Source organism: Anas platyrhynchos, chromosome Z (genome assembly GCF_047663525.1).
Source record: "Anas platyrhynchos isolate ZD024472 breed Pekin duck chromosome Z, IASCAAS_PekinDuck_T2T, whole genome shotgun sequence".
NCBI classification, from domain to species: Eukaryota; Metazoa; Chordata; class Aves; order Anseriformes; family Anatidae; genus Anas; species Anas platyrhynchos.
Genome location: NC_092621.1, coordinates 28875623 through 28894424, shown reverse-complemented (window position 1 = coordinate 28894424; position 18802 = coordinate 28875623). Strand labels below are relative to the sequence as shown.

Sequence of the window (18802 nt, the reverse complement as noted above, 5' to 3'; positions counted from 1 at the left end):
AATTTTGCAAATATATTCCCTTTCAGATGTTTCCTAAGCACCAGACAGGGAAAAATAGATTTTTTAAAATTTCCCGTTACCAAGTATGACTATGCTTAACAAGCACAAGGAGAGATAGAAACTGTCCAAATATACTCTGAGCAATTAAACGTTACTGAAGTTATTTTAAAAATGAAAATAAATATAATTTTAGGAGTCAAACTATAACACCACTTTGTGCTTTAAAGACTGATACCAGGTTATAGAAAGCAAACATTGTTTAAATCTGTGCATGTCCTCCCAAATATATTTGAAAAATGCACAAAAAGTAAACAGCTTTAAAGTCATCCATCAAATAAGGTGTGCCCAGTAGGCCTGAACTGCAGTCCTGAGCTTCTGAAACATTTTAAAAATAAGTATTTTCTATGGAATTTTCTACATGAAAATACAACAGAAAGATCTCAATTTTGAAAACAAATCTACAGGATTGCCAAAAGATTTCTACCGGTTTCAAAATTTATACATTCATACAGATGGTGATGGCTATATGTATGAGAAGTAAGGTTTCATTTAGTCAGAAATAGTACACATACATCATACCATTTATGCATTCACACATAAATAGTCATTACTTATGAAACAGACAAGCCTTATGAAAAATACCAGAACAGGTACAAAATAGCAAACACTTTCCTTATTGATGTACTAGGTTTTTATCTGTGCACAACATAAAAAGGAGTTTATACAAAAGGTTTAATTATTGAAGAAGTAAACCCTTTGGTCTTTGAAAACTGACATCACAAAATGAAAGATGACTGTGAAAGACTATAGAATCTTGTTTTCTTTCCCTGTGTACCATGTTCAGATGGTATGAGCCATACTGAGAGGCAAAATTAAGGCAAGGAATCTCTGCAGTCTTTAACCAACAGAGGTTGGTGGGTTTTTTTTGTTTTGTTTTGTTTTTTGAGGCAGGAAAAATCATTGCAGCATGGGACATTTTGTGTGTGTCTTCAGGATAACTTAATACATTTATACTATCTATCCCAAATGCAGTGCTGATCCAAATTATGAACACTGTTCACAGCAAGAGAACAATCTGCAGTGACAGGCAAAAGAAGGGGCTTACCATTCCACAATCCCAATTCCAAAGAAGAACACAATGGGATAAATGATTAGTGTTTCTACAATCTCAGTTCCCACTATTATAAAGAAGAACTTAATAGCTGTTTTGAGACAACTAATTGTTTCTTGAAGAGAAAGTCATAACTAGAATTCCAGTTTGGATATAGCACCAGAAAGAAACAGCTATGTTGCTCTATGTTGCTGGCTTGCTCTAAGCTCAAAGAACATCTTAAATCTTACCCAGGACCCAAAATAGAAAAGCAGAGGCAAGCAGGCTCTTACATGATTGAAACTAGGTAGTCCTTGTTATTCAGTATGTCTGAAAATTCCACTACACAGTCTAGCATTATTTCTTTGCCTGGATGATAAGAGTATGTTGACAGTTCTAATTTTGAAGGCGATAAAAATCTTTGAAATTGATGAAAAGAGTAATCTTCCCCTGAAACATCCTCTTACCGATTATTTCTAACTACGTTTTACCTCATTTTCTTCTTCATGCTCCAGTATAGCCTGTAGAAAAGCCCTCCTTTCGTGGCTTGAAGATTTCTGATCAAACATTCCAGCCTGAATAACTTTTTGATCCACGTTCAACTTATACTTTGCAGCAGCAAGTATCTTCTCTTCCACACTGTTCACAGTGCACAGTCGCAGGACTCTAACTTCATTCTGCTGACCAATTCGATGAGCTCTATCTTGGGCCTGCAAATCCTATGAGGCAAAGAACACAGAGAATGATTAATATAATTGTGCTACTCAAATCACTCTCTGCTTAAAAGGACATTATAATGCTGAGTTATCCTTTGACATAAAAAAGGAAGTACTCAAACCACAATCCACCATAATTCACATAGTTCACTCCTGATTGTTCTGTTTCCCAACACTACTTCAGACCCAGACAGGGAGAAAAAAAAAAGCGGGAAAAAAAAATGCACTTTCTCCACACAATGCACATCCAGTAAGCCAAACACTTCCTGAAAGCATGTGCAGTGACTGAGAAGGGCTTAAGTATCTATTTTTTCTCTTCTACTCAAAGTTTGTGACCTTCCAAGCCAGAATGAACTCTGAAGTAAAACATTTTTTGATTCCAGGAAAAGAAAACAAGTATGTTTGTATAAAATTCATATATAAATTTATCTAACAAAAGTAATTCATAAAGATGTTAACTAAAAACCATCTGTAAAATAGGCTTTTATATTGACCTTAGAATATTCGTGTTAGAACAGCCTAAAAACGATGTTAAATTATTTTTAGAACACCATGAATCCACTAGTTTTTGTTCAGGTGATTGCACTCAGAGATGGCAGAAGTAAAAAGCGCACTGTAAATGTTTGGTAAAGAACTACTTTTACTATTTCAAATTTTTTTTTCTTTTCTTCTTTATTTTCTTTGGAGAAAAAAAGAAATCCAAGAGCACCTACTCTCGTGTTTGTTTCAGCAACCAGATAATGAAGGTACGGTACCTACGTTCAAAATGGTACCTACAGTTTTGTGCTACCTCATAAAACAAAAATTCTTTGAAGTAGAAAAAAAGAGGAAACCAGACAATGAGTTTGCCATTTCACTCCAGCACCTTGCTCTTACTACTCTTGTTAGCTCTGTTCTCTTGCAATACCCTTAACAACCCACAAAATGTGGCTGCTGGAATTTAAAGGTACATTTGAAGCTTTTATAATAGTCAAGATGAACCTATAAAATTAATTTATGTAAATTAATTTTCAGGAGCATAGGTAAAGTGAGTAAATAGAAAGTTTTACTTCTGGAAATATGTTGTTTAAGTGCTTAAAAAATAAGCAAACAAGTACTCTCTTTTAGCATACTACTTATCAAAATCAACAATTTACTCCCAACCACAAGAGAAGTGAAACTGCATATATTTTGTAGTTAAGCAGTCTGTTCACTAGATTCTACAAAGAACATTCTGTAATTTTTGCTGCAAGGACATATTGCTATGTAACTGTTGAAATATACAGGACACTGCATTAAAAAAGTTTTCAGAAGTGACCTAGAGATAACCAAAAATGCAAAGAATGAAGTGCCTTCTGAGGTACTTTTGAAGCCTTTAAATGTAATTGCTCCAAATTTCTCAAACCCTGTTTAAAAAAAAAAAAAACGGCACTAAGCAACAAAGACCATCTTCTTTTCTTTCTTCCTTTTCTTTTTTTTTTTTTTAAACTAAGCTGAAGTACTCACACTCACTCTCTGTACTCACATCTCCCTCCCTACTGGTGTATTCATGTAGCCATTAACTAACTTCTTGAGACAGGCAGCACTCTGTACAACCTTTACTAAAATAGCGCAACCTACTGAAGAATCAAAACTGGGAGATACTTGTTAATGCCCTAAGGGTTAAAGAACAAGTACAGCTACACTACTGGTACAGAACCCTAACTGAGGATTCCCCCAGACTCAGATAAAATATATACATTGATACAGAATTACTTCAAACAAAAGTATTTCTTGTAGGAGTTTGTCTTACTAATTCATCACAATGTAGCACTTTGTGATGTACCTTGATCTATTCTGTTTGCCTCAGAGTATATATACGCAGGCTAAAGAAGCAACCCAAGAAGCATCATGAATTCTTTGAAAATTGCTTGAAGATAAGTAAATAAAAATAACCTGATGAGGATTCCAGTCACTATCGAAGATTATAACAGTATCAGCAGCCTGGAGATTCAAGCCTAGCCCTCCAGCCCTTGTACTCAGCAAGAAGATGAAATATTGTGACCCAGGCTCATTAAATTTCTTCAACAGAGCAGCTCGATCCTCTGATTTTGTTGTGCCTGAAAAGAAGTAAAAACACTCTATAAAAACAACATGAACTAAAATAATCTAAACACAATGTCAGATCCTGAGGGTACATGTTGAAGTGAAAATTTAGCTCACTTGCTCTTTGACATCTCTGCTTGTTTCCTATAGTACAGAATAAAACACTGTCCATGGATGTTTTGGTCAGTTGACTACCTATTACACCTGAGAGAGGGACTGCTAAATATTTAAGCATTTTTTGTTTGGTTGGTTGTTTTTTTTGACATTTCAAAAGTGGATTTTAAAATGTTAGTGAACATTGTTACACCTTTTTATGATTCATATAAATTACAATTGAAGATATTATACACAACCACAACAGAGCTGCAGTTTTAATTAATATGTTCTGGCCACAACAGCATCTAAGCATTTTTAAAAGTTGTTTATACAGAGACTTATGAAAATATCACTGTTTGCCTTAAGAGTCATCACTAATAAGAAACGATTGAAAATTCTTAATATGTCGTATCTTGAGCATAATGGTTTACCATGGGTGAGGGAGAGACAGAAACAAATTCAATCATGGTAAAAACCTAGACGAAATTCTAAGCAAAAACCAAGAGTTGTGCAAATCTGGAAACTGAATGAATTTTCACGTGTTTTGACAAAACTATACATGAATCATCTCAGCCTGGTCCAACAGTTGCTTTATATTTTCTTAAACTTCTGTCTACAGCTGAAAACCAAAGAGAGTCTGCTTTCTTGAATCAGGTATAAATACATGTGTAACACAGAAGATGAAGGTCTTCTGTTACTGAGGGGGGATTGACCTTGGCTGACTTTCAGACCTCCACCCAGTTGCTCTCTTAATCCCCTTCCTCAACATGACACAGAAAGAAAATAAGATGGTAAAGGTCATGGGTTGAGATAAAGGCAGTTTACTGAAAGCAAGAGCCGCGCACAGAAGCAAAGCAAAAAGAGGAATTTAATCACTACTTCCCATCAGCAAGCAGATGTCCAGCCACTTCCTGGAAAGCAGGACTCAGTACACACAGCAGTTGCTTGGGAAGACTAACACCATAACCACAAATGTCCCTGCAACCGTCTCCTTTCCCTCAGCTTTTATTGCTGAGCATTATGTCACATGGCACAATATCCCTTTGGTCAGTTTGGGTCAGCTGTCCTGGCTCTGTCCCCTCCCCATATCCTGCTCACTCCCCAGCCTGCTGGGTGGGAGGGGCAGTTTGGAGAGAAAGCCTTGACACTGTGCAAGCACCCCTCAGCAGCAGCCAAAATGCTGGTGTGTTATCAACACTGCCTAGCCACAAATGAAAAACACAGCACTACATGGGCTGTTATGAGGAAAGTTAACTCCATCATGGCAGAATCCACTACAGTCACACAGCGGAAATGCTGGCCCACAGAAACCCATTTCTTTAAGAAGTACATGACGGGTAGAAAACGCATTATGTGACAAAACACCAAGAAAATAGAATCTACGTATATATGTTAGTTTCCAGTATGGAAGGTATAAAACTGGAAAAGATGACAGAAGTGTTCATCTCATTCAATTTAATTAATTACCTGCAAAACCTTAGAAAAAGAAACTGCGCATTGCTATTGACGTTCTAGCATTTGAAAGACTCCATGTTAAAACACATCATGTATGGTAACATATAACATTTTAAATGTATTATAATTCAGTTGTCTTAAATGGAAGCATCAGACCATCTTCAGGTCAGAGATGCAATGAAGGTTTTGTTAGCATGTTACCATATACTTCAGCCAGTTTTGACAAAGACATTCTGTGATGTTCCAAGAGAGTTCATTTGTGTCTTAGTTTCATTACCCTGATTTTTAGTTTTTTGTTTTTTGTTTTTTAAGTTTAGTTTTATAACCCTGATTTACATTTGAAGATAAGTTTTTTAAGTTTATGCTTAGTCATGTTTGAAAAGGACTAGAATACTTCCAGCAATAATTTTTCTGCCAAGTAAAGCCTAAAGCAAAGAGCCAACTTAAAATGCTGTAACAAGAACAGTCAAAAGACCTTAAACTCTCATTTTACTCATGCTGTTTTTCATATTTTTCTTATATCATTCCTTTTCTATTAAAAAAGGAATTCTGATAAATGCTGTTGGTTCTGTATAAAACTATAGTTCGTGAGATAAATACATTAAGTAAAAAGTAATTAATGTTTAAGAAGGTCAGTGTGAAACAGAGACCAAAAACATGGAAGACGGCCAAAATTGAAACTTCTTTCAAATAGGTTAAAGTTTCAGACAGGACTTGCAATTCTTAGTTATTTTCTTTTTGATATTCCTCCATTATGTTTCTAAATCCTTTTTGCATTTACAGGTAATAAAGCTTATCCACATGTTGAGATATAATTGAGGCTGCTGACCTTCCTCTGAAATTCAGAGAGAAATCTATAGGTACCACTTTACCTGAAATTCAAATTCTGCTACCCTGTGGAGAACGACAATGGTACTCTAAATAGGCACCAATCAATTAATTTCACCGGAATCTAGCCAGAACATTGGCATTAACACCTCTCATCATGAGAATATTTTCAGGCAATTTAGGCAGTGAAAACTGATTGGGACCTTGGACTGCAGATCTCCACAAATCTGCATGCCAGGAACAGACCCAAGCATTCTTCAAAACAATCCCTCAGTCTAATGGCTTGCAGGCTAAACAGATGAAAACCAAGCAAACAAACAAACAAAGAAAAAAACAGTCAAAAAGACAAGGAGACAGAAATATTTAAGATCAGTTCTACTGAGAGAAGCAAAGTAACACCCTGCTCAGTATCTTCTCTGTAAGAGGGAGAATTCTAGTATAGTGTAGCTTAGTGGTCTGTAGCCATATCTTCATGACAAATACCCTTGCAGACTCCCTTCATGGATTTGTTGAATCATTTTTGAACCTGCTTGCAGTTTTGTACAGTTACATTACACCACTGGCATACTAGGAAGAGAACCCAGGTGTCTCATGACCCAAACTAATCAAGCATGCCAGCTCCTAACTTCTTTATTCTCTGTTTTCATTCAGCTTACCATCGAGACGCAGGTAAAGAAAATTTCGAAAGGCGAAGTAGTCTTCCATAATGGTCATGAGTGATGTCATTTGACAGAAAAGAAGCACTCGATGGTTAGTAGCTCGTAACTTTGGTAGAATACGATCAAGTAGCTCAAACTTCCCTGAGGCCCGATAAAGTTCAGCTCTGTTAAAGAGAAAAAGCACAGTAAATGCCAGAATGAGCCTGCAATCAGACAAATTTTAGTCATTAACGTGTCGGAGTTTAACAGAGACATTCACTTAAGATAAACGAGACTAGTAGCACTTTTCTCTCTTTCAAATTGTTTACATTGATTAAAATAAAAATAAGCACCTACATGAATTGTTGTTCGGAAAGGAAACAAGAATTTTTTCTTTAGTTATATAAACTTTGTGGACCTTCAACCATGTGGAACATCTACTTTTATGATAAATAGTGAAAACAGAATTCAGTTCCAAAAAACAAAAATTATTTCTCAGCAAGGTAAGTCTTGTATCGGTTAAGATATTCACCTACTATTTTTGCTTTCAGTTGGCATTTTTGGCACCTACAAGTTGCACTCATCAGGTGTATGTTGGAAACAACTCCCTTCCCACTTAACTACTATGTGCATGGAATCAATGCATTCCAAACTGGACTAATATACACAGATAATGGGAGAAGTTTGACGCTTCAAACATGCACCCTTAACAGACTTGCATGATGTTTAGTAGCTTTAACTGCTTTTTCTCTTCTATACTACGAATTGCAAAACATGCTCTTATTGCCTAAATACAAGCCATAACTAAGAAAATGAGTAAGTCAAGAGGACAACTAAATCATCATGACAGTGATATACTTCATGAAAATAAATTTCACAAAAGTTTTTTTCTAATCTTGACTCTGTACTCTAGAAATACGACTTATCATTAGTAACTATATACTCAAGTCCACAAGATATGCAGCATTCTGATTTGCATACACAGGTATGCACTCAGCAAAAGACAAAACTATTTAGGAACCAAGTGGTCTGCTGAACTAGTGAAGAAATCAATACAAGAAGTGTCATTACCGTATGAATAAGAACGAGGTCAGGTGGAAGATACACACCCTTCCTTTAAAGGCAACCATCTACAGACAGTTGGATGAAGAAGTGCCAAGAAAATCAGTCTCTTTCCTTTTGAATAACTAATGAAAGAAGTGCTACTTTAATTTGGAATAAAGATGGTAAAGAGATAAAAGAACGAGGCAAAAAGAACATGGAAGAGGAGAAAATCCTACATGATATCTCTGAAGAGTCATTCCAATAAATTTCAGATGGTATCCATGTAGTTTCAAAATAAGGAGAAGGGAAGATGTCAGTTTACAATCTTCTCTGACTGTTCTCCTGAAAGGGATAGAGGGTCATAAAATCCTTGCATAACACTTCTAGTACTGGTATACTTTGCCTTAGATATGCGTCCTGTGCCTCCTCTGCCTTCCTATATACAGACATAAAATATAATGTGATAAGAATTCTCCTTAAGTTTCTTCATAAACTGAAGTCCATACTACCGAGAAAATGCTAAGTCATTTGCATACATCATAAGGCTGTCATTTGCCTCTGATCAGCAAGTCACCTACCTATGAGCATTCTTCATAATATTAAACGCTTGACCATTACACTGAGAACTTGCAATTATCAGGGAGAATTCTCCTGTAGCACATCCTGATACCAACTAATTTCTACTGGGAATCTTTAACTAAGTAAAGGGAATTTCCTTTTCATGCAGGTCAAGAGCTAAGAACACTCTTGAGCTTTGAGAGATGAAATGCTGAAGGGAAATGTTTTTATGAAGAATTTAGAATGATATGTATTTGAATTCAGTTTAGGAATAATATAATTTTGCTTTTGTTCAGAATGAGAAAATACCACATTATCCTGCTAACTCTGAATTATTTTCTGAAATTTCAAAAGCTCTGCATTACCATGTGCATAGACAAGTGAGACTCAGCCCTCAAATGGACACAGTAGACATGGAATAAAACAGTAAAATGTGGATGTGGTTAGAAGAATGATGGAAGCAATCCTCAGAACAATCATCTGCTTAGCCAATGCTACCCTAATCCAGCAATCTTCTGTCTCCACAAGAAGGACAATGGGTGACACTTATCTTCCCAGTAGTCTTAATGCTCTATTTTTTTCTTTGTACAACTGCTTCTGAGCTAGAATTTTTACACTTGTGTCTGACAAAGTGTGTATACAGACTAACACAGTGAGTATGCTCAACATACACAAAACAAAACATCTACTCCTTTTCATCCTTCAGAGGCTGATACCCCAAATTTGAAATCCTATTTTCCATTTAGTATAATAAATAATATTTACTAATAATAGTATAAGGGGTAGTAATAATAGTATATATAGTAAATAATATTTACTAATATAGTAATAGTATATATAGTAAATAATACTACTTAAAAATAGTATAATGAGAATTGTACAAATTATATTTAATATAAATTATTTTTGACCACTAAACTTTAGTTATGCTTCAGTATGAACAAATGATACAAGTTGGCACATGTGAAATCCATCATAAAAGAATTTTGCACAGGAGAGGTCTCAGTTGTGCAGATAGGTGTAATCAGATGACACATGAGAAACACAGTAGTTCAGAAGCAGCACAAAGACTTTGGAAAGATTTCAGTTTTACTCTGTGGCATACAGTAAATGTTTGGACATTCATCTTTCAAATTCTACTTTTTAGCCTGGATTAGCAGAATGACGGGAGAGTTGTAGCTGGCCTTATATAAGAAAAGGGACAAAGTAGCTGTACAGCTATTTAGACATCCAGTCAAGCATGTAAGAACTTCTAGACAGATCCTCTTGGACATATAGATTAGTATTAAAAAGGCCCTTGACACAATACAAAATACACTTTCTATAGAACCAGAAATATTTCTGACATGTATAATCCAACTCCAAGAAATGGAATTTAATGGAAGAGAAGGATCCTGTCTGATGTTAAAGACAGTCTTTAGGTTCCTATTCATCTTCAGGTTCCTATTACCATTATCTGTTTAAGGTGAATGCTTCTCTTTATGATACAAGACTCCTTGACATTAGTCAGAGAAACAACTTTCTTGTTCAGAAATTAGTGACAGAGCACAGATCCAGCATTATTCAAAGGAAAAATCCTCATTACCACTGAAAACCAATAAAAATGTTTAATTGCTAATTCAGAGAGGAAATAACTCTTCAAGCGAGAACATCCTCTTGGGGAGGGAGGGAATACTATGGAGATAGCTTTATGTTGATTAGGAGTCTTCTTAATAACAGTATTTCTATGACTGATTTAATTTAGAAACCACTTAAATTTGTTAGCATGTATCTTCTAGAACAAGGATGTGATGTAGTGGTTCCAGTACATCATATATGAAAAAGAAGGAAAAAGAAGAGAGTTACCCATTGATGACACCATTTGAGTAGCCTAAATGTTCAGCAAAGGACTCCTGCAGAGTTAAAAACATTGAACAGATTATTACAGACTCCATCAGAAACCAAAATTAAGCATCCTTATTTCAATTAAATTAAATACATGTATGTTGGTGTTTCATTTCCATTATGGTCATACTCTTAGAATACACCCTGTAGCACTAGTCCTCTCCTTAATGTTTTCCTGTACTGCTATTATTTGAAATTCATGGTCTGCAGGAGTAATTTCTGTCAGCATATATCTTACCAGATTACAGATACTATAAATTATAAACATTCTACTGTAATTACCTGAAGAGCGATTTTCAAATTACTCAATTTCATAAATTAGTATCCAGAAGAACAAACAGTAAGAACTACAACATCATAGGTACTTGTTCATTTAGATACAAACGTAGCTCCACATCAGATATTTATGACACTTTCTATATATACATAAACAAATTTATGTAGTTTGGGTCCTACTGAGAGATGCTATATACTAGTACAGCTCTACTAGTATAGTAGACGCTATACCAAAAAAACAAGGTGGAAATAGGACAATTTTGGCAAACATGGTAAGAGATCAGCAGTCTGCTAGTTTTAAAGATCCTACCACTTGGCATTTTGAACTAGTATCTCTATGTTGTAAATTAAGTCTAAGTAGAGGTTAAGTTGCTCTGGAATGTCTTTAATTCATATAAAAAGTCACATTTTAAAACAGCACCACCAAAAGACTAAATACTTTAAGACTGGACTTTAGATTGCCAATAAAAAGCTGGTGGTTCATCCATTTCTTCCTAAATACAATGAACTCCAGCACAAACAACAAGGATAGAGTTGCTCCCTCCCACGCACAGAAGCTCCAACAGAAGTTTTCTGTTATACTACCTATCTGAATAAAAACAACTCTCAAAATCAAACCTGGCAATCTTACCTCAATGTGTTGAAACATATATGGGTGATTGCATATCTTTCTCAGTTGCATGATAGTGTTCATTAGAGTTTTTGCACCACCTTTTCCCTATGGGGATAAACAAGGCAAATCAAGTGATGAATCTAATTTCCTCGTTTTTAAAAGATATTTTTAGATTCAAGTATAAAAATACCTCTACCTATAACCCAAACACCAAATCATTTTCAGAAAAAAAATATCAACAAAAACTATAAGCTAGTTACCTTGCTGTAAAATTTCACCTATCATAAAGATACTTCAAAGTGTAAAAGGAAGACCTGGAAATAATATGCAAAATGCATTCTGTCTCATATTCACAGTAAGAAGCAGCACATCTTCTGTCCTGCTTACTGCTTATTTATACTACTTGAAACCACATGAATTACTTTGGGTCTGAATCCTCCTAGCAGAAAACAGTACTAGCTGGATGCTTTTCAGTTCTACAGTGTCTCCTTTTCTATCTTTAACCTTATCAGGTTAAAGAGAGTCACGATGTGATTCTCTTTCCAAGACAAGTCAAAATTCAAGGCAAGACATAGTGAAAAGGCTAGGTAAGCACACTACATGAGACATCCCGATATTTTACCAACTGTATTTTCAAAACCTACTCCATAGCAAATCCTTTTCAGAAGCAGGACTGAATTCAGACAATACTCAATTCAGCCATAAGACACAATGCCCTCTGAACAACACTAAAGTATTACTAGGTACTAGACTAAGCTGTACAGCTGCAGCTTAGTTGCACCTGCTGGACACGTTTGGTATCATCATATTACATCAACACTGCCAAACATTAGTCACTTTCAGATGCTATTTTGATTTGCTGTGATGTTATGAAACTGCAATCAAATTTACCACAATATTCCAAGCTTACTGAACAATTCATTCAGATTTATTTGAAAAAAAAAAAATCTCAATGAAAGCAATTTAGCAATTTTCGAGAGTAAAATTATGTACTAATATAAATAAAATAAAACTAGCTAATACAGAAAAAGTACACTGTTCTATTATATTATACACTCCTAATACTCTTCCCTGGAAAGTACAATAAAATCATAACTTCTAAATCTAAAACTAAAATCATAACAAAAAGAGCAGGGATTTTTTATCCGAAGAGACACTCCAATATATTAAACTCGCTTTTATTCTTCTGAAATTCCTCTCAAATTTGCTCCAAAATGTAGTTTGTATTTTAAGAATTATTCCCTCTAGAGCTTTGCAACTCTATGAATCCTCTCTAATCTGAACTGTGTGCAGACTGGATTTGCAGAAAGATGGGACTTTTTTACTAATGCTAGTTCTTTAGTAACTGAAGCCAAGAGCACTCCATAAGCACCACCTTCCTCTGCTGGTAACAAGTAGTATGGATAGCACAGCCTAATGAAACAGTTACAGAAAAGAAAACAAAATGAAGGTGAAAGGGAGGAGAGGGAGCTGTTGAGAAAACTGCAGAGGCAATCTGAAATGAATGAACAAAAAGCTCAGTATAGAAGCATGTACAGAAAAATTATTGGAAGACTCTGAAATGGAGAATGAAAGGAAAGAGACCAGAACATGAAAGAAATAGAACACCGTGATGCAAAATTAAAATATGTAGAACAAAAGGACAGACATCAAACTACAAAATTTCATTTAAAATACAACAAAATAACATAAATTAATGTTTCCAAAGCACTCAAACTACGGATTTCAATGCCAATATCCAACAGTAAGTACCAGCTTTGTCTGGAATTTGAATAATCAACTGCAGAGTAAACAATTTGCATCAAACAAGCAAGGTAAAATAAAATACCAAATGCCACCCACTGTACAAATGCATCTGCAAAAGGATGCTGGAAAGATAGTATGCGATCACAACGTATCAGTAAAATGCACATAATGGGGCCTATTAGGGTCCTGGCATGAATACAAATCTACATTCAAGCTGTTCTGTACTGTCTCTTAATCTATGAACTCTCATGGTGAATTCAATGTATTTCACATTTATTATACCGTATTTTATATACACACATAAACCAATGGATGGCAACCTGTTTCCTCTATATTAACTGGGTCAAGACTAATGATGGCATAATGAATGTATTAATATGTATTCTAATATCCAATTATATGACTTTGAATCCTACTGTTCTCTTAAAAACTTTTTTATTAACAGATTAATTAAGTACAAATGCAGGCATAAAGCCTTGGCTAGCCAAAACAAGGTTTATACTTAACTAATAGTTCTGGAAGATAAGATGAATAACCTCCTGTAGCCAGTGCTGCCACAGTTGCAATTATTCAGATAACTTATTTGATTAAACTCAGCCAAGGGAAGTGCTGTTTGTTTGGTTTGTTTGTTTTTTCAAATATCATCTATTTGCAGAAATGTCTAGTAGTATACTATGTACAGTGAATACAAGTAGTATTTTTCCACGTGAATAGAGAATAAAAGCTGAAGTCTTTTCAAACAGGCACGTCTGATACAGATTTTATTTCCCATGAGAGGTATATGTAGTAAGAGCTTACATACTAATTTTATGAAACAGAAATCATACAGTTAGCATGTAACTTTAATACATTGTTTCCGATTTGTTCTATTTAGTCTTTCTTTTGTACCTTCTTGTCTTTCTCAGAACCATCTGTAAGAAGGATTCCCTTGGCTTGCATGTGACGGTACAGGATCTTCTGAAGAGCTGACATATCACATTTGATCACATATTCCACCTAGTGTAAAAAACAGTACAGAAATACACTGACATAATAACATTAGCAGGATCTAACTGCAGGTTCTTGTCATCCTAAAACACAAAACAAAAAACTATTACTCTTATCGATAACCTAACAGCACCTTTGATTTCAGTGAGCAGCAATTCAAGTGCAAGCATAGCAATAAGTATCTCAAAAGTTTCTCTATGAGAGTCACAATTATTAGACAGGTGGATTCTAAAAATATAACTGTATAATTGCCAAACATTTGTTTCTCATTCTGTAATTTTAACGATTAAAAATATTTTTAATGAATTTCATTTTAATGTTTAACATGTAGTTAAAAAAAATGTAGGTTTAATAGCCTGTGTACAGTATTATGTCTGCACAGCATAATAAAAACATCATCACTGTTCACCTAGCCAGTAAGACTAAGTATACCTTACACTGCTTATCTAGCATTATGCTTGCCGAAACGAGCAGAAATATTTTCTCCATATCAACTAAAAATACATGGAATTAATGAAACAGTGTATGATCCCCATAATCAGTTTAGTTTCCTATCCATACTAAAGCAAGTTTTGACTGCATACTATCCTTAAATACAATAACACAGGATTTCATACCCTAATTTAACCCATTTTTTATATTAGCCAATTTCCAGATTTTAGTTACATTTTTAATAAGTGACACAAAAAAAAAAAATCACAAAATAAAGCTAGATTAATGGCTAGATATCTTATAAGGGATTATTAAAAGAGTAAAGTGCCTAATAATTAATAAACAGAATAAAAATTATCATATTATTTTCATCTCAAAAGGACAAGAGGATCAACTCATAGAAGAGCACTGAGTACCAATCTGTATGCAACTCCTAACTCCTAAATCCCCAATGCCTAATAATGGATTTATTAAATACAGTGGCTTTAACTGGCAGAAATCAGAATAGAACTAACATTTTCAGTAGTATTTCTAAACTAACTTAAAATTTTTCAATTTATATTTCATTCTCAAAAACATATTCCATAAGAGGATACTGAGCATCTGACAGTTGACGGAACAGAAACTCACAACAGAAGTGTTCACAATACTCCGAAGATAAGAAAGAATTTGAATATAAGCTTTTCCTTTAATTACTGTCACTGATAATCTGTACAGAGTTATTTGTTCATTCAGCCAGTGGTAGTCAACTCAAAACACACCACACAAAAATTTTATTTTTAGTATGGTGTTAACACAGCAGACTTTAGAAACAAATTTTTCCTATCTCACCTTAAAATTTACTTTTTTTTTTTTTTTTAATTTAGTTGCTGTTGTCATTTTGGGAAGGGTGAAAGGAAAAGTTGATATAAGATTACAGAGGAAGACATGGTAAGGCATTGCCCACATATAATGATCTTTTAAATCAGAGAGTTTTACCTTCCGAGTCACAACGTTAAATACTGAGAATTGAAAAAATAAACAAAAACTTGTGCAATATTAACAAGCCACTTCACAGAACAAAAAACTCCTGGAATATTAATTTAGGATTAAATTATGCCTGCTTAATAATGTCCAGAAATCCTTTAGGGATTTCTGTGAAATAGTTGAGAGGAAAAGGTTCTACACAGCTGGGGGGAAAGGTGTAGGAAAGGAAGAGGGGAATAGACAGGACAGGATCTAATTCTCATTGTATGGTCAACTCATTTACAATTTGAAACCAATTCCTACGGAAATAAGTAGCAGGCCTTATATAAACCATGGATAACTACAACTAGAATTAAAGCTGTAAGAATAAGGATGAAGCCTGAGAATGCAGAAACTTCAGGTATTCAGGATTTCTCAGGTGCGAGCTTTCTTTGCAAGAAGTTATAAACAAACCACAGTAATAATACATGCTAGTAAAGTCTTCTGTAAAGTAAATCTGAAAAAGAAACATTACTTAACGCTTAGAAAAAGTACTAAAGCCCTTCCACAACTCCTCTCATTGCAAACCTTTTCTGGTAGTTGAGACTCAACCTCTTTCTTCAGTCTTCTCAGCAAGAAGGGTCGGAGTACTTTGTGGAGACGACGGATGATCAGAATAGTTTCTTCCTCATTTAAATCCACCTACAGAAGTTTATAAAAGTCACTACAAGACAACTCAGTATATTAAGTAATGTCTTGTCTCACATGAAAGGTGAGTATGTGCAGTAATTACTTGTATGTTACAATCAAACTCACTCAGAGCCAAAAAGAGATACTCAATATTATTTTTTTCTGGCATTATAAAAGGTGGCTTTTAGTTAATGTTAATTCCCTAAGTATCAGAGAGAGTTCAAGCACTACTGCTTCTGTATAAGCTCCATTTTGTTTTCAAAGTGTTTTGTTTCTGATGTTAAAAAATAAAACCAAAAAACTGCCACAGTACCCTTTCTCCAGTCATGGCAAATGGAGCGTTGAACCACTGTTCAAAGGTGCTACAACTCTTGAAAATAGTTGGGAGTAGGAAATTGAGAAGAGCCCACAGTTCAGGCAATTTGTTCTGTAATGGAGTCCCAGTCAGCAGTATTCGCCTAGGGGCCACATAATGAGTGTTCAAGACCTGAGTCAGCTTGCAGTGATGGTTCTTCATTCGATGGCCTTCATCTACTATCATATATTTCCATCGAATCTGAAAAAATAAATGAGGAGAAGAGGAAAAGCTAGGTCAGAGAGTCAATTTCCTTCCAACATGTGTAGACCAAAAATATTTCAAACCTGCAACATTTATCATTCTCACTTATGAGGTAAAAAGAAAAACACAATCATTATTGAAGCATCAGTGGCCTCAAAAGAAGCAAAAACAGGAACATACACTAGGTATGCTAAACCCAACACTGATGTATGAATTCTTACTTGAATTGCAACAGTAAATAGCTAATTTCCCCCATTTCTGGGAAAGAGTTTAAGGTTGACTGGCTCTTTAAGGTCAGAATATGGTTTAGGCAGGAGGAAAAAGACTACAAAATCTCCAAATAAATCTGACCATAACAAGAACCTTGAACAACAGACACGAGCATTTTCAGTCAAAAAAACTGTACTTGAAAACAACAGCAATGAACCATATGAATGTATGAACATATGAACCATATGACTAGGAAGGCCTCAGTTTGTGGTCCTCTGGTACTTTCATAAATGCTAACCGATGCCATTTTCCATGACAGGTAGAATGCCACAGTGCTGTTCCTCCTATCTTTTAGCAAAGGAGGGCAAGTTAAAGGTAGAGGTAAAGGAAAATTCTATAGTCTCAAACTGGGTTCAGAATCATGGTAAGAAAATGCACTGCCTTTGTATCAGAGAGAAAAATGGCTTATCTATCTAGTTAAGTAATAGATTGAAACAAAGTGAAAATGAAAAGCAAAGGGACAGTAAGTCCACGTTTTCTGTACATGGCAGAATACCAACTTAGTCTGCTCTGTGTGTACATGAAACAGCCTGACACTCAACTACAGCTTTCAAATACATAGATTGGAGAAACCCTTATTGACAGTTTTGAGCCTTTAATAACTCGACAACGTGCAGTGAAGAGTCTGGAAACCAAAATCATGATACATATAATCAGCTACCTGAGGAAAAGCACCACATGGCTGGAAAGGATCTAGTAAGAGTGAGCTTCAAATCAAAAACAGAATGAAAAAAGCAAGCATAGCACTGCAGATTAGAATAAGTGATATTAAGCAGAGAGGAGAAAAAAAATGCATTTTTCCAAGGACAGGCAGGTCTACAGTACTGATAAAGTCACACAGCAAAAAAATTACTAACCTAACCATATTCAGAAAAATCCTGGTGAATACAGGGAGAAAATGTAACTGACAAATCGAGTATAAACAAAGGAATGGAGAAGTGTGTTTTAACTTTACTGAAAGATGAAATAACTCAGGATTCCCTATAAAACAAAAACCTTCAAGTGGTGCATAGCAGAAAAAACATGTATCTCAGAAGTCCTGCTGTTAAAAGACAGTGATTATTACCTTAGCAAGGATATGTTTGTCCTTTATTATGTACTCATAAGTAGTTAAAAGAACATTAAATTTTCCACTTCGAAGCTGAGGAACAAGTGAACGGCGCATCGCAGGTGTACCCTAAAAGAGAAAAGAGAGTAGTTATTTGTCCTTCTGTTGAAGTAAATAGATCCATCTTTTTATGAATTAGCAGACAGAGAAAGCACATGAACTAGTAATCCTACAGCATTGCAAACAATACATTTATACATTCCAGACTTCTTCAGAGTCCTTTCCCTAACTGGCTGCTAGATTATAAGACTTTGTTTATGAGAGACTGAAAATATGCTAGCAGTCTCATCTTATTACTAATTGTTTGTCTTAACCATTACTACAGCAGCCAAAAAGCAAAGTAGTCAGCTAAGTGTAAGATGTAAAGTATTTCTCATTTGTATTACTCTCGTTAGAAGCTTTGCAATGTGATAATTAACAATTTTCTTCTGCATTTCACTATCTGAAAGTAATTATAGTTTATTACAGTCATCATCTTAGGATGGTTAACTCTTACTGCTCAGTACATGATATATATGACAAAATTTTACTGGCAAGCAATTTAGAAATGCATGCACAGGCAGGGGAAAATAGGCTGTATTTTCATTCCTTCAACTTTATAATCATATAAAAAGCAAATCAAACCTTGTAAGATATCTTAACCACAGAAGGGGCCCATTTGTCAAATTCATATGTCCAGTTGGATAACGTCCTACCATAAAAAAAAATATTTATAAAATTTATTTGTAAAATAAATTATTTCTTCTGAGTGGTTGCTTAACTTTCAACACATTCCATGTAATCAAACTACACAATTAAGAGGA

At 34.9% G+C, this 18802-nt stretch overlaps 1 protein-coding gene across 7 annotated transcripts in view; it reads right to left on the bottom strand.

Annotated features, from left to right (window-relative positions):
- The window catches only part of SMARCA2 (SWI/SNF related BAF chromatin remodeling complex subunit ATPase 2), a 120238-nt gene that overhangs the window by 45558 nt on the left and 55878 nt on the right, over window positions 1–18802 (bottom strand). For all 7 annotated transcript variants that reach the window (XM_038169745.2, XM_038169747.2, XM_038169748.2 and 4 more), the window contains 10 exons: window positions 18624–18690; window positions 17958–18068; window positions 16376–16618; window positions 15961–16074; window positions 13897–14004; window positions 11281–11367; window positions 10335–10381; window positions 6906–7072; window positions 3721–3884; window positions 1582–1809 (listed from right to left, as the gene is read on the bottom strand). In XM_038169745.2, coding sequence (XP_038025673.1) covers window positions 1582–1809; window positions 3721–3884; window positions 6906–7072; window positions 10335–10381; window positions 11281–11367; window positions 13897–14004; window positions 15961–16074; window positions 16376–16618; window positions 17958–18068; window positions 18624–18690 — 1336 coding nt within the window. The remainder of the gene's footprint in view (window positions 1–1581; window positions 1810–3720; window positions 3885–6905; window positions 7073–10334; window positions 10382–11280; window positions 11368–13896; window positions 14005–15960; window positions 16075–16375; window positions 16619–17957; window positions 18069–18623; window positions 18691–18802) is intronic.